At 42.5% G+C, this 13,613-nt stretch overlaps 1 protein-coding gene across 4 annotated transcripts in view; it reads left to right on the top strand.

Annotated features, from left to right (window-relative positions):
• The window catches only part of LPP (LIM domain containing preferred translocation partner in lipoma), a 618,364-nt gene that overhangs the window by 485,419 nt on the left and 119,332 nt on the right, over nucleotides 1-13,613 (top strand). For all 4 annotated transcript variants that reach the window (XM_030216648.1, XM_030216645.1, XM_030216646.1 and 1 more), the window contains one exon: nucleotides 12,236-12,350. In XM_030216648.1, the coding sequence (XP_030072508.1) occupies nucleotides 12,236-12,350 (115 nt within the window). The remainder of the gene's footprint in view (nucleotides 1-12,235; nucleotides 12,351-13,613) is intronic.

Raw genomic sequence — 13,613 nt, 5'->3', positions numbered from 1 at the left:
GTAAAGTGATCGTATAAGTTATAATTGGAGGGTCAGAATAGATGAAGTTATCTGGATAGCACTTAAACAGCCACTATCTGGCTATCTGGATAAGTTCTGGCGCTGTCTGTATCCAAGAAAGGATTATTTCCACTGGGCTTAGCACCCCCAATAATTTTGAAAAGTTGGCTCCTATGCCTGGTACTAATTTTTGGATTTGAATTTATCTTACATCATTCTCTGTAGTAGCTCAGAATGAGTTACTTTCAGGTGTGGTAGGGAGTTTTCTGTGCCTGGGGAGCTTACAGTTTGTTTGTATCTGCGGCAGTGGAGAGTTAAGTGGCTTATCCAAGATCTCAAGGATTTCAACACTGGCTTCCATGATTCCCAGCTCATTGCACCATCCATTAGTTACAGCTGATACAGATAAAGACGGGCTCCAAACATGTTTTGTAAATCAGCAGTAAACTAAAGGCCGGCAGATCTGAAGCCTGGAGGCCATTTGACAAGCAAGTCATTTTATGATTGCTGGTAACCACAGACTTTCTGTTACAGTACTACTGAGCATCACTGTTCATGTGGCAGCAGAAAGATATTGGAGTGAAGAGCTAGGACTGAGTGGGAGCCAAGTGTTAAAGTACCTGCATATAGTTCAGAATACTGCAAAAACTATTGTTTTATTTTGGTCTGCATTATTTTGAATATTTTTTTCAATCTAATTCCCTGAAGCATATTCAGGATGTATAATTCCGTCACTAGAAGAGGTATGGGGAGGGGGGAGGGAAGACAGCTAGTCCATCTGAACCATAGACACAGTGAAGGGGTCCCACCCCCACCCCATCATCATCCATGCCCCCGCCTACCTTAGCCTCAACAAACAGTTGAGTCACCAACTTGCCGATGTGTAGGCTCTGACTGGTCTATTGCAATAGTGTCCACTTGGGGTCAGCAGAGCAGGAAATGCAGAGTCTGCAGTTGGTCCCAAACTCAGCTGCATGGGTGGTGGGTGGACTGCGATCTCGGAAACACGTCATCCTGTGCTGCAACCCCCTACATTGGTTTCCTGTGCAAGTCAGGTGTCAGTTTCTTTCTCTATAACATCAGCAAAATCCGTCCCTTCCTCTCCGAGCACTCTGCCAGAACCCTTATCCGCACTCTTATCACCTCTCGCCTAGATTATTGCAACCTGCTTCTCACCGGCCTCCCACTTAGCCGTCTCTCTCCTCTTCAATCAGTCCAAAACTCTGCTGCGCGACTCATTTTCCGCCAGAGTCGCTATGCTCACATTAGCCCTCTCCTCAAGTCACTTCACTGGCTCCCTATCCGTTTCTCTTACTGACCTATAAGTGCATTCGCTCTACCGCTCCCCGGTACCTCTCTACTCTTATCTCTCCCTACGCCCCCCCCCCCCCTCGGGTACTCTGTTCTGTGGATAAAACTCTCTTGTCCGTCCCCTTCTCCTCTGTTGCTAATTCCAGACTCCGTTCCTTTTATCTCGCTGCACCTCACGCCTGGAATAGACTTCCCGAGCTTGTACGTCTATCCGCGTCTTTGGCCGTTTTCAAATCCAGGCTAAAAGCCCACCTCTTTACCGCTGCTTTTGACTCCTAACCATTACTCACTTCATTTGTACCCTTTTATCTCCACCTCTTTAATTCCCTTACCTCTTAGTTGCTCTGTCTGTTTCTCCTATTTGGATTGTGAGCTCTTTGAGCAGGGACTGTCTTTTTCATGTATGGTGTACAGCGCTACGTATGCCTTGTAGCGCTATAGAAGTGATAAGTAGTAGTAGTAGTAGTTTTAAAGTGTTAGTTCAGGCTTTTAAGGTGCTGTCGGGAAATGGCATTCCTTTCTTATGCGACGGAAGTGTCTCTCCGTTCTTTAGGACATAGAAGACTAATGATTCTGAGTGTGAAGCAGAGGATTCCACAGGTGACTTCGGACAACACTTCCTCAGCTGCGGTTCTGTTTCTTTGGAACTTGCTGCCACAGGAAATTAGGCTCTTGACAGATATTTTAGCTTTCCAGAAACAGATCCAAGCTTGATTTGTAGTCAGCTTTTTGGCAACCCCTGAGGGGTTAGGAGTTGGCATGGGTGTTGTAGGTAAGATGTGATGATAGACATTGGCATTTTATGTATTATATTGTTGCTCTGTGAAATGTAAGTCATTTTGTGGTCTCAGCATCTGCTAAATTTAGTTCATGAATGAAATGAAAGTTTCGCCGCATCTCAAAAAAGATATAAAGGAATTGGAGAAGGTGCAGAGAAGGGCGACGAAAATGATAAAAGGGATGGAACGACTTCCCTATGAGGAAAGGCTGAGAAGGTTAGGGCTCTTCAGCTTGGAGAAAAGGCGGCTGAGGGGTGATATGATAGAAGTCTACAAGATAATGAGCGGAGTAGAGCGGACAGATGTGAAGCGTTTGTTTACACTTTCAAAAAACAACAAAACCAGGGGACACAAGAAGCTAGAATATGGTAGATTTAAAACAAATAGGAGAAAGTTTTTCTTTACTCAGCGTGTAATTGGACTCTTGAACTCGTTACCAGAAAATGTAGTGACAGCAGCTGGCCTTACGGAATTTAAAGGGGGTTTGGACAGATTCCTGAGGGAAAAGTCCATTGAACATTATTAAGAATTAAGTTTGGTTTTGTTTTTTTTGTGTGTGGGGGGGTGGGGTTTGCCGGGTTCTTGAAGCCTGGATTGGCCACTGTCGGAGACAGGATGCTGGGCTTGATGGACCCTTGGTCTTTTCCCGGTATGGCGGTGCTTATGTACTTATGTACCATATTTCTCCCTTTAAAAATAATCATTCTGGGCCCAATATTTAGCCAGCAGCACTGTTGGCATTAAACCCGGATATTCAATGCTGGGCAGTTTTTGGTAACCGGCCTTGAATATCCGGGGGTTTTTTTAATGACTAAAAAGTTAACCAGTTAAGCCAGTATATAGCACTAACCGGTCAACTTTTTAGCAGTTGAAGATAGGCCTGCTAGATATGCGACCGATTTTAACTATGGAACATAGCCATAAGCTCTGGATAGCCGCAGTATAGCCAGTTAGTAGGTAGCCATTAACCGTGGATATTTAGCAGGAAGTAACTGTTTATCCCTTGCTGAATATCCACAGTTATTTATTTATTTATTTAGTAGGGTTTATTTACCGCCTTTTTGAAGGAATTCACTCAAGGTGGTGTAGCATAAACAATAGACAATTACAGCAGTAAAAATATTCAAATAACATGGTATACTACATTACAATGTCAACACAATACGTAATAGAACATTTTAATAGACAGCGTAGGGTATAAGCAAAGATGGAACATATAGATAGGTAAGAGAGTAAGAGGAGTTAGAAAATAAGGTGCCTAATTTAAAGAAAGTTGCACAAGAGGTCGGAGAGATGGTTAAATATTATCTCAGCTAGGGTAGGAGTGGATAAACATGTCCCACTGCAGTATGTGCAGCCCGAGTCACTCCTTGTGTGTGTGAGTGAGACTAACGAGTTAGTTACTTCTTCCATTAAAGGCCTGGTTGAAGAGCCAAGCTTTCATCTGGCACCGATATGCTATTTAACTGGTCAGCGACCATATCTGGCCAGTTAAATAACTCTGAATATCGGGGGGGGGGGGGGAGAGAGAGTCTGTTTCTAAGAGCATGTTGTTAGATTTCACATGCTTTCCTTCCTACAGGACTACGATGAATACTCTTTCATGAGCATCTTTTTAATTGACGTGCGTCTTACCTGGAAGAAATTCCTGTTATAAGAACATTATTCTTGTACGAACATGTTTTTAGGGCTCCGATGTATTCCTTCCTGTGATAAGGATTATAATAGCCATTTCAAACAGGAGAATTGGATCAGTCTTGTCGCTCTGCCAAAAATGAAATCGGCTAAAAGTAAAGCAATAAATGAATTAGGTACCGATAATATGTTTATGCGATTACCACATGCCTGAAGGCTGCACGTTTCTGGGTCACCTGAGTCGCGTTCCTCGGGCAGTATCTTTTGATGCTAACGATTTCCTCTTTAAGCACAGATATGTTCGATTTTCCGTGATTCTTACCATATTTTGCTTTCTGCATCTTAAAATCTTGGCAGTAGTTTATACTAACACACTGCTTACCAAAGCCTTTGGCCCTCCAAAGGGAGTAATATCCAATGCGGTAAAAACAGATTTTAATGATTATTTTTATAAGAATGCTTTGCTTATAATCTCGATGCGTTCATTATTGTGACAGTAACTGTGGAGCAAGAAGATTTCTTACTTGTATTATTATTACTAATAATTTATATGTTTACAAAAAGGGATTGTTTGAATTCCTTCCCAAGGCTTTCCATGAACGTTCCTTATGTTGTATTTCTGTTCTGATTGTGCTATAAAAAATGTTCCCTAATGACTCCCAAAAATGCTCTCGAGAGAGAAATGCATTGCATCCATCCTGCTCCCCTTCTCTGCTGTATGGAATTTAATCATGTCCACATGTACTGCATAATGATGAGGGGGGGGGGGGGGGGGGGCACATGACAAGACTGCCTAGATCAATGAAACCCCTGAAGGTCTGGAGTGGTCCTCGCAGGGCTATTTTACACTGCGTGGCAGATTGGGGACATAGTCTCTGTTCTTTACCCACTTGTCATTATTTTGTCTTTTCTGAGTTCTTTTGTTTTGTTTTGTTTTTTTGTTTCTGTGTTTTGAGATTTAGTCAATATTGGCTACGTTCACTGCTTTGAGCAGCCAGATTCTGACTGAGGAGGCCGTAAATAAAGCTATTAAATAGAAAAAAATATACAAAACAGTGTGGGAAGGAAAGGGATAAGCTAATGAATCCCAGCAAACTGTGAGACGCTGGTTCTTAACAGATAATGTAACCCGTTTGCCTGTGCATTAGTCGAGTAAATGGTATAGGTTTCCTGAAGTTCAGTACCGCGTTAGGTTGCACTTTTAGTAAATGGCTTCAACTGCATAAAAGGGAATCTACAGTAGAGTAATTATCAGTGAGTGTTAATGCTCACTGACATGATAGCACACTTCAGTAAATCATGTGAAGGGTAATTCTAAGTACGTAAGTATTGCCACACTGGGACAGACCAACGGTCCATCAAGCCCAGCATCCTGTTTCCAACAGTGGCCAATCCATAAGTACATAAGTAATGCCACACTGGGAAAAGACTAAGGGTCCATCGAGCCCAGCATCCTGTCCACGACAGCGGCCAATCCAGGCCAAGGGCACCTGGCGAGCTTCCCAAACGTACAAACATTCTATACAATCAAGCCATTGTGACATCACTAATGAGGTTGGCTCTTATTGGTGGAATGAGCCACTATGACATCACAATAGGTTAAATCACTGCTCTATGTAATAAAAGTGAGCCAAGTAGAGGACATAAGTACATAAGTAATGCCACACTGGGAAAAGACCAAGGGTCCATCGAGCCCAACATCCTGTCCATGACAGCGGCCAATCCAGGCCAAGGCACCTGGCAAGCTTCCCAAACGTACAAACATTCTATACATGGCTACTTGGAGGTTCAGTTTTAATTTACTTATTCTGTTCTTAGTAAGAATTTATCTGTGTTCTACTTGTTTTGCTAGCATTGAATATCTGTGTGGGATTGATCTGTACTAATCCAACTCGTTAGTTTTTCCGATAGGTATACCGTCAGACTCACAGAAACAGAAGCCTGCGCGGCCGCGTTGCTGATCTGCAAGGGCAGGCTTCTACATTACTACTACTACTTATCTCTTCTATAGCGCTACAAGGCATACGCAGTGCTGTACACCTTACACAAAAAGACAGTCCCTGCTCAAAGAGCTTACAATCTAGATAAGACAGGTAAACAGAAGGGAATAAAGAGGTGAGGATAAAAGGACAGGGCAAGTGAGTAGTGCTTAGGAGTCAAAAGCAGTGGTAAAGAGGTGGGCTTTAAGTTTGGACTTGAAAACGGCCAAAGACGGGGCTAGACATACATGCTCGGAGAGTCTATTCCAGGCATGAGGTGCAGCAAGGAAAAGGAACGGAGTCTGGAATTAGCAGTAGAGGAGAAGGGGACAGATAAGAGAGATTTATCTACAGAACGGAGTACCCGAGGGGGGGCGTAGGAAGAGACAAGAGTGCAGAGGTACTGGGGAGCGGCAGAGTGAATACACTTATAGGTCAATAAGGGAAGTTTGAATTGAATGCGTAAACGGATAGGGAGCCAGTGAAGTGACTTAAGGAGAGGGCTAATGTAAGCAAAGCGACTTTGGCGGAAAATGAGTCGCACAGCAGAGTTTTGGACTGATTGAAGAGGAGAGAGATGGCTAAGAGGGAGGCCGGTGAGAAGCAGGTTACAATAATCAAGACGAGAGGTGATAAGAGTGTGGGTAAGGGTTCTGGTAGAGTGATCAGAGATGAAGGGACGGATTTTGCTGATGTTATATAGAAAGAAACGACAGGTTTTGGCAATCTGCTGAATGTGAGTAGAGAATGCAGCAGAACCTGAGCGGCCAGATTTTGTCATGAGACCCCTACTGCATGGCCTTCACTTGCCTATATGGAGGTGACCAATTAGAGAACTGCTTTCATTTTGCAAAATAATGCAGAGTAGAAGATACTAGAAGTATCAACAAAATCAATTCACAAAAATAAAAAAAGCAATCCAGTTAATATGGCCTGATTTTGGTGTTCTGTACTACAAACCCACTCATGTTGGCTAGTCTACAGAATGGATAATAAAATGTCTTCCTTACAAGATAAATTTATAACAGCAAGAACTGTGGAAATCACATTTATTCATTAAGAAAAAAAAGAACCAATGCTACTGGGCCAAGAAATGGATGAAGACGTGGAAGGACAGTGTTGCAAAGAAGTGTGAGTCATCCCTGAACAGGAACAAGGAGTTTTTTCTGCTTCCGCGATCAATACGGAAAATGCAGATAGGTTGAGAATAACATATACAGTAATGCACCGAGTTCTTTCCCTATCAGTTGCTACATTTATTGAGCTCTTGGTGATCCTGTTCACTACATTTAATAAGCCAGCTAGGTGCAAAGAACGTGCAGTTAATCTTCAAATACAAAAAACTATGCGGGCAAATTCTGTAATATGGTGCCTAGAGGTAGATGCCACTTACATGCATCAAAGGCACCGTCAAATTAACAGCTAGGTGCATGAGGCACAATTCTATAATGCAAGGGGACATACATGTGGGTGGAGCTTGGTGGACCATTGGCAAATCTCCCAGTTAGGCGCATAATTTATAGAATACTATACCCAATCCTCGGAACATTAAGGTTTTCAGAATACCCACAATGAATATACGTGAGATAAATTTGCATACATAGATAGGATTTTAGATAGTGCTGGGTAGGAGTCGGCTGTCTTGGTACATGTAGGTACCAATGACATAGGAAAATGTGGGAGAGAGGTTCTGGAAGCCAAATTTAGGCTCTTAGGTAGAAAGCTCAAATCCAGAATCTCTAGGGTAGCATTTCTGAAGCGCTACCTGTTCCACACGCAGAGCCCAAGAGACAGGCAGAGCTCCGGAGTCTCAATGCGTGGATGAGACGATGGTGCAGGGAAGAGGGTTTTAGATTTGTTAGGAACTGGGCAACATTCTGGGGAAAGGGGAGCCTGCTCCCTGCGCCTGGTAGCGCTGTACAAATGCTATTAGTAGTAGTAGTATTCCGAAAGGATGGGCTCCACCTTAACCAGGGTGGGACCAGGCTGCTGGCATCGGCATTTAAAAAGGAGATAGAGCAGTTTTTAAACTAGAAATGGGGGGAAGGCCGACAGTCGCTCAAAAGCGCATGGTTCGGGATAAGGTATCTTTCAAAGATATCACCAAAACAGGGAAGATAGGGTATCCTGATAGTGAGGTTGCAAAAGAGACCGTAGTAGATCAGGTGTCCTAAAATAAAAATCAGACAAAAGATTGCAAATTAATACTGTCAAGTACTAACCATGATGTAAATAGGAACAACAAACATAGTTTGAAATGACTATATGCAAATGCCAGGAGCCTAAGAAATAAGATGGGAGAGTTAGAATATATTGCACTAAATGAAAAATTAGATATAATAGGCATCTCTGAGACCTGGTGGAAGGAGGATAACCAGTGGAACACTGTCATACCGGGATACAAATTATATCGTAGTGATAGGGTGGATCAAATTGGTGGAGGGGTAGCATTGTATATTAACATGAGCCTTGAATCAAATAGATTGAAAATTCTGCAGGAAACAAAACACTTCTTGGAATCTCTGTGGATTGAAATTCCATGTGTAAAGGGGAAAAGGATAGTGATAGGAGTGTACTACCGTCCGCCTGGCCAGGATGCAGAAATGTTAAAGGAAGTTAGGGATGCAAACAAACTGGGTTACACCATAATAATGGGTGATTTCAATTACCCCAATATTGACTGGGTAAATGTAACATCGGGACATGCTAGGGAGGTAAAATTCCTTGATGAAATCAAGGACAGCTTTATGGAGCAGCTGGTACAGGAGCTGACAAGAGAAGGAAAAATTCTAGACCTAGTCCTTAGTGGAGCACATGATCTGGTGCAAGAGGTAATGGTGCTGGGTCCGCTTGATAACAGTGATCATAATATGATCGGATTTGATATTAGCTTTGAAGTAAGTATACATAGGAAATCAAATACGTTAGCGTTTATAAGAAGAGGATGATAAAAATGAGAAGAACGGTGAAAAAAAAACGGCTGCGAGGGTCAAAAATTTACATCAGGCGCATATTAAAAAAGGACGGAAGACCAAACGACAACCGGCATGGCTAAAAAGTGAGGTGAAGGAAGCTAGTAGAGCTAAAAGAAAATCCTTCAGAAAATGGAAGAAGGAACCGACTGAAAATAATAAGAAACAGCATAAGGAATGTCAAGTCAAATGCAAAGCGCTGATAAGGAAGGCAAAGAGGGACTTTGAAAAAAAGATTGCGTTGGAGGCAAAAACACATAGTAAAAGTTTTTTTTTATTAAAAGCAGGAAGCCGGCAAAAGAATTGGTTGGACCGCTAGATGACCGAGGAGTAAAAGGAGCGATCAAGGAAAACAAAGCCGTAGCAGAGAGATTAAATGAATTCTTTGCTTCGGGCTTCACCGAGGAAGATTTGGGTGGGATACCAGTGCTGGAAATGGTATTCGAAGCTGACGAGTCGAAGAAACTTAATGAATTCTCTGTAAACCTGGAGGATGTAATGGGGCAGTTATACAAACTGAAGAGTAGCAAATCTGGACCGGATGGTATTCATCCCAGAGTACTGATAGAACTGAAAAATGAGATTGCGGAGCTATTGTTAGTATTATGTAATTTATCCTTAAAATCGAGCGTGGTACCGGAAGATTGGAGGGTGGCCAATGTAACGCCGATTTTTAAAAAAAGGTTCCAGAGGAGATTCAGGAAATTATAGACCGGTGAGTCTGACGTCGGTGCCGGGCAAAATGGTAGAGACTATTATTAAGAACAAAATTACAGAGCATATTCAAAAGCATGGATTAAAGAGACAAAGTCAACATGGATTTAGTGAAGGGAAATCTTGCCTCACCTATCTACTACATTTCTTTGAAGGGGTGAACAAACATATGGATAAAGGTGAACCAGTTGATATTGTGTATCTGGATTTTCAGAAGGCGTTTGACAAAGTACCTTGTGAAAGACTCCAGAGGAAATTGAAGAGTCATGGGATAGGAGGTAGTGTTCTATTGTGCATTAAAAACTGGTTAAAAGATAGAAAACAGAGAGTAGGGTTAAATGGTCAGTATTCTCAATGGAGAAGGGTAGATAGTGGGGTTCCCCAGGTGTCTGTGCTGGGACCGCTGCTTTTTAACATATTTATAAATGACCTAGAGATGGGACTAACTAGTGAGGTAATTAAATTTACTGATGAAACAAAGTTATTCAAAGTCGTTAAATCGCGGGAGGATTGTGAAAAATTACAAGAGGACCTTACGAGACTGGGCGTCTAAATGGCAGATGACGTTTAATGTGAGCAAGTGCAAAATGATGCATGTGGGAAAGAGGAACCTGAATTATTGCTTCGTCATGCAAGGTTCCACGTTAGGAGTCACAGACCAAGAAAGGGATCTAGGTGTCGTCGTTGATGATACGTTGAAACCTTCTGCTCAGTGTGCTGCTGCAGCTAAGAAAGCAGATAGAATGTTAGGTATTATTAGGAAAGGAATGGAAAACAAAAATGAGGATGTTATAATGGCTTTGTATCGCTCCATGGTGCGACTGCACCTCGAATATTGTGTTCAATTCTGGTCGCCGCATCTCAAAAAAGATATAGTGGAATTAGAAAAGGTGCAGAGAAGGGTGACAAAAATGATAAAGGGGATGGGACGACTTCCCTAACAGGAAAGGCTAAAGCGGTGAGGGCTCTTCAGCTTGGAGAAAAGGCGGCTGAGGGGAGATATGATAGAGGTCTATAAAATAATGAGTGGAGTTGAACGGGTAGATGTGAAGCGTCTGTTTACGCTTTCCAAAAATACTAGGACTAGGGGGCATGCGATGAAGCTACAATGTAGTAAATTTAAAACGAATCAGAGAAAATGTTTCTTCATTCAACGTGTAATTAAACTGTGGAATTCGTTGCCAGAAAATGTGGTAAAGGCGATTAGCTTAGCGGAGTTTTAAAAAGGTTTGGGCGGCTTCCTAAAGGAAAAGTCCATAGACCATTATTAAATGGACTTGGGGAAAATCCACTATTTCTGGGGTAAGCAGTATAAAATGTTTTGTACTTTTTGGAGAGCTTGCCGGGTATTTGTGATCTGGATTGGCCACTGTTGGAAACAGGATGCTGGGCTCGATGGACCTTTGGTCTTTCCCAGTATGGCAATACTTATGTACTTATGTAGATCATTAAATATCTTGTGTATCCCAAGAGGACAGATCCTTTGTGCTAGGGGCTTTGGTATGAGAATGTTTGGGTTCTGAGTGAATAATGTCTATCTTGTTCAAAGCCCTGGATGGCGTGAGTGTTTCTGTCTGGTTTTTCCATTTCTCTGTTTAAGATAACTGAATATGAAAGTTTGTTAGGAAGCACAGTTAATCTCTAGAGCTCATTCACCTCAGCTCTAAGTGGTACACACTGTACTGAGATTTTTTTTCAAGTTTGAGTTGCAAGAACAAAATCTAATGGAAGCAGCTCCCCATAATACACCCCCCCCCCCCCAAATAAGGACCTCAATTTTCTGACAGTGGAACCAGCCGCTGAATCTACGCTTCTACTTGCGAGATGCATATTTTAGCCACGTTAGAAAATGGCCTTAAAAGGAATGATTTTTAGGTCGGGGACTAGACTAGATGCATATAATTGAAGAGTTGTTCCATTATTGTATTCCAAAACAGAAATATGTTGATAAAAGCAAGTATATGGTCAATATCCTGAAAAAAAACGGCTCATCCAGAAATGCAGAAAGAAATAGTTATGGACCTGAGGTCGTATGAGCAGCCTTTTATCTCCAACTATTTGTTTCTGTATTTCTGGATGAGCCGTGTTTTTCAGGATATTGACCATATACTTGCTTTTATCAACATATTTCTGTTTTGGTAGTGGAGAACTACTAAATAGCCCCTGAAGCAGCCCAGTTGGGCGAAACACGGCCTGTCTCGGGCTATTATATGCATATTTTATCTTTGTCATATCAATAAAATATATTTTGGTTTATTAACGATCTGCTTTGTACAGTTTCCACTTTGGAGTTTGCAGATCGTCTGCCCCTTTGCTTTCTTCAAACCAGAAATAGACTGCATTTATAGGTAGGCATAGGCACCCTAATTCTATATGTGGTGGCCAATTTGTGCATGCAATTTAATTGCCAAATGAGCTAATTAGCACCAGTAATTAGGTGCTAATCAATTACATAGTAACATAGTAGATGACGGCAGAAAAAGACCTGCACGGTCCATCTAGTCTGCCCAACAAGATAAACTCATATGTGCTACTTCTTGTGTATACCTTACCTTGATTTGTATCTGCCATTTTCAGATGGTTATTTCAGGCTTCTACATCATCAGATAATGCAGAAGGAAATGTCTAATGACATCAGGTTCAGGACCTGTTTTCCTACTCTGTGTTGGCTAATGCACATGATAGACATTTTTAAGCAGGAAAGGGCTACAGCTCATGGATTATCCTCGTGTACACTGTACAAAGGGCTGGCTTTTTACATCAAGGTTTGTAAGATCTGCCTTAATTAAGGAATTTCTTTCAGACGCAAGGAAATAAAATGCTTTCCTTTTCTCTGTCGTTGCAGGGTGGGTTCTCAAGTTCCGTCCCTACCCCAGGCATGAGACCCGAAGATGAACTGGAGCAGCTGACTAAGAAGATGCTGTTTGATATGGAGAACCCTCCCTCTGATGAGTATTTTGGTAAGAAGGCGTCTCTCGAGCACAATTTCTTCCACGTACCCTAGTATTTTATAAAGACACATAGGTTGCCTCCTTATCCTCTTAACCGGTGACGATCATTGACTGCCACTGGCATTATCCCCAGAAATTCAGTGCAGGGCCATGTCTGAGCTCCGCCATTTAATTTTTGGGTTTACGAAGACGGCTAAACCTTAGCTGATTCAGCACTTAACAGGCGACGAGGCACTGCATAAAGCTAGGCTTGACTTCTATGCGACCTTATTTATGCAGTTACCTTGGCCAATTGAGAGGGTCTTTTACTAAAGCGCATTCATGCGTTAAGAGATGTCAGTGCATTCCTGTGGGCATCTCTAACGTTTAGCATGCCCGCAATTTTAGCGTGCGCTAAAAACATGAGCGCGCCTTAGTAAAAGACGCCCTAAGTGCTGAATATCGTCCCTTATTCCGCCAAGTGCTGACTCTGCCCCCGGAATGCCCCCAAGTAGCTGGTTTCACATTGGGTGCTAACCAAAGATTTTCACCAGTAGTTTCCAGTTAAATGCTGCTGGATATGACCGGTTAGACCTGTACAAGCGACTAACTCACCAGGAGCCATTTCTGGCCAGTTAAATCATTTTGAATATTGCCCCCCCCCCCCCCCCACCGTAATTGGATTACCTCGTTTACCCTCATAGAGGGTAATTCTAGAAGAACTATCTAGTTGTAGTCGGCAAGAAGATGTTTCAGTGGCCACTTACTAACAGGCGGAAGGTACTGATTTGTTCTCCGCCAAGAATTGTAGATGGCGCTTATTATAAATGTTCTTAATGAAAAAGTAAATAGACTTCCAGTTTGTTCCTGAACTGAATTGCTGCTTAATCTTGGTGCTGCTTCTTCACTGTTGAAAACCGTTACTGTTACTCACCTGCACTTCCTTCCTTTTTAATTTCATTTTCGATATTCTTTCTTCATGCTCCTCAGTGATGAAGAAGGGTAAGTCTGATGCTCAATTTAGTTCCTTCCTGCAGGAAATGGCCGCGCGGCAAGTAAATCACTTGCCGCGTGGCCATTTCGGGGGAGAGCCTTTACCTGCTACTTATTGAGGTGCTGGAAAGAGCTCCCGCATTAACCTGGTGGTAACCGGGCAGCGTGCGGTATTGCCCGATTACCCCCGGGTACACTCTGGCGCGTTACCAAAATAAATACATTTTTTGTAGTGCCGGAAATGACGGCGCACTAGGGGTGGGAAGTACCGCCAGGCTGCTGCGGTATCCCGATGGTACT

This window comes from Microcaecilia unicolor, chromosome 10, assembly GCF_901765095.1.
Source record: "Microcaecilia unicolor chromosome 10, aMicUni1.1, whole genome shotgun sequence".
Lineage (NCBI taxonomy): Eukaryota > Metazoa > Chordata > Amphibia > Gymnophiona > Siphonopidae > Microcaecilia > Microcaecilia unicolor.
Note: the sequence above shows the minus strand (reverse complement) of the source record. Positions and strands in the feature narration are given on the sequence as shown.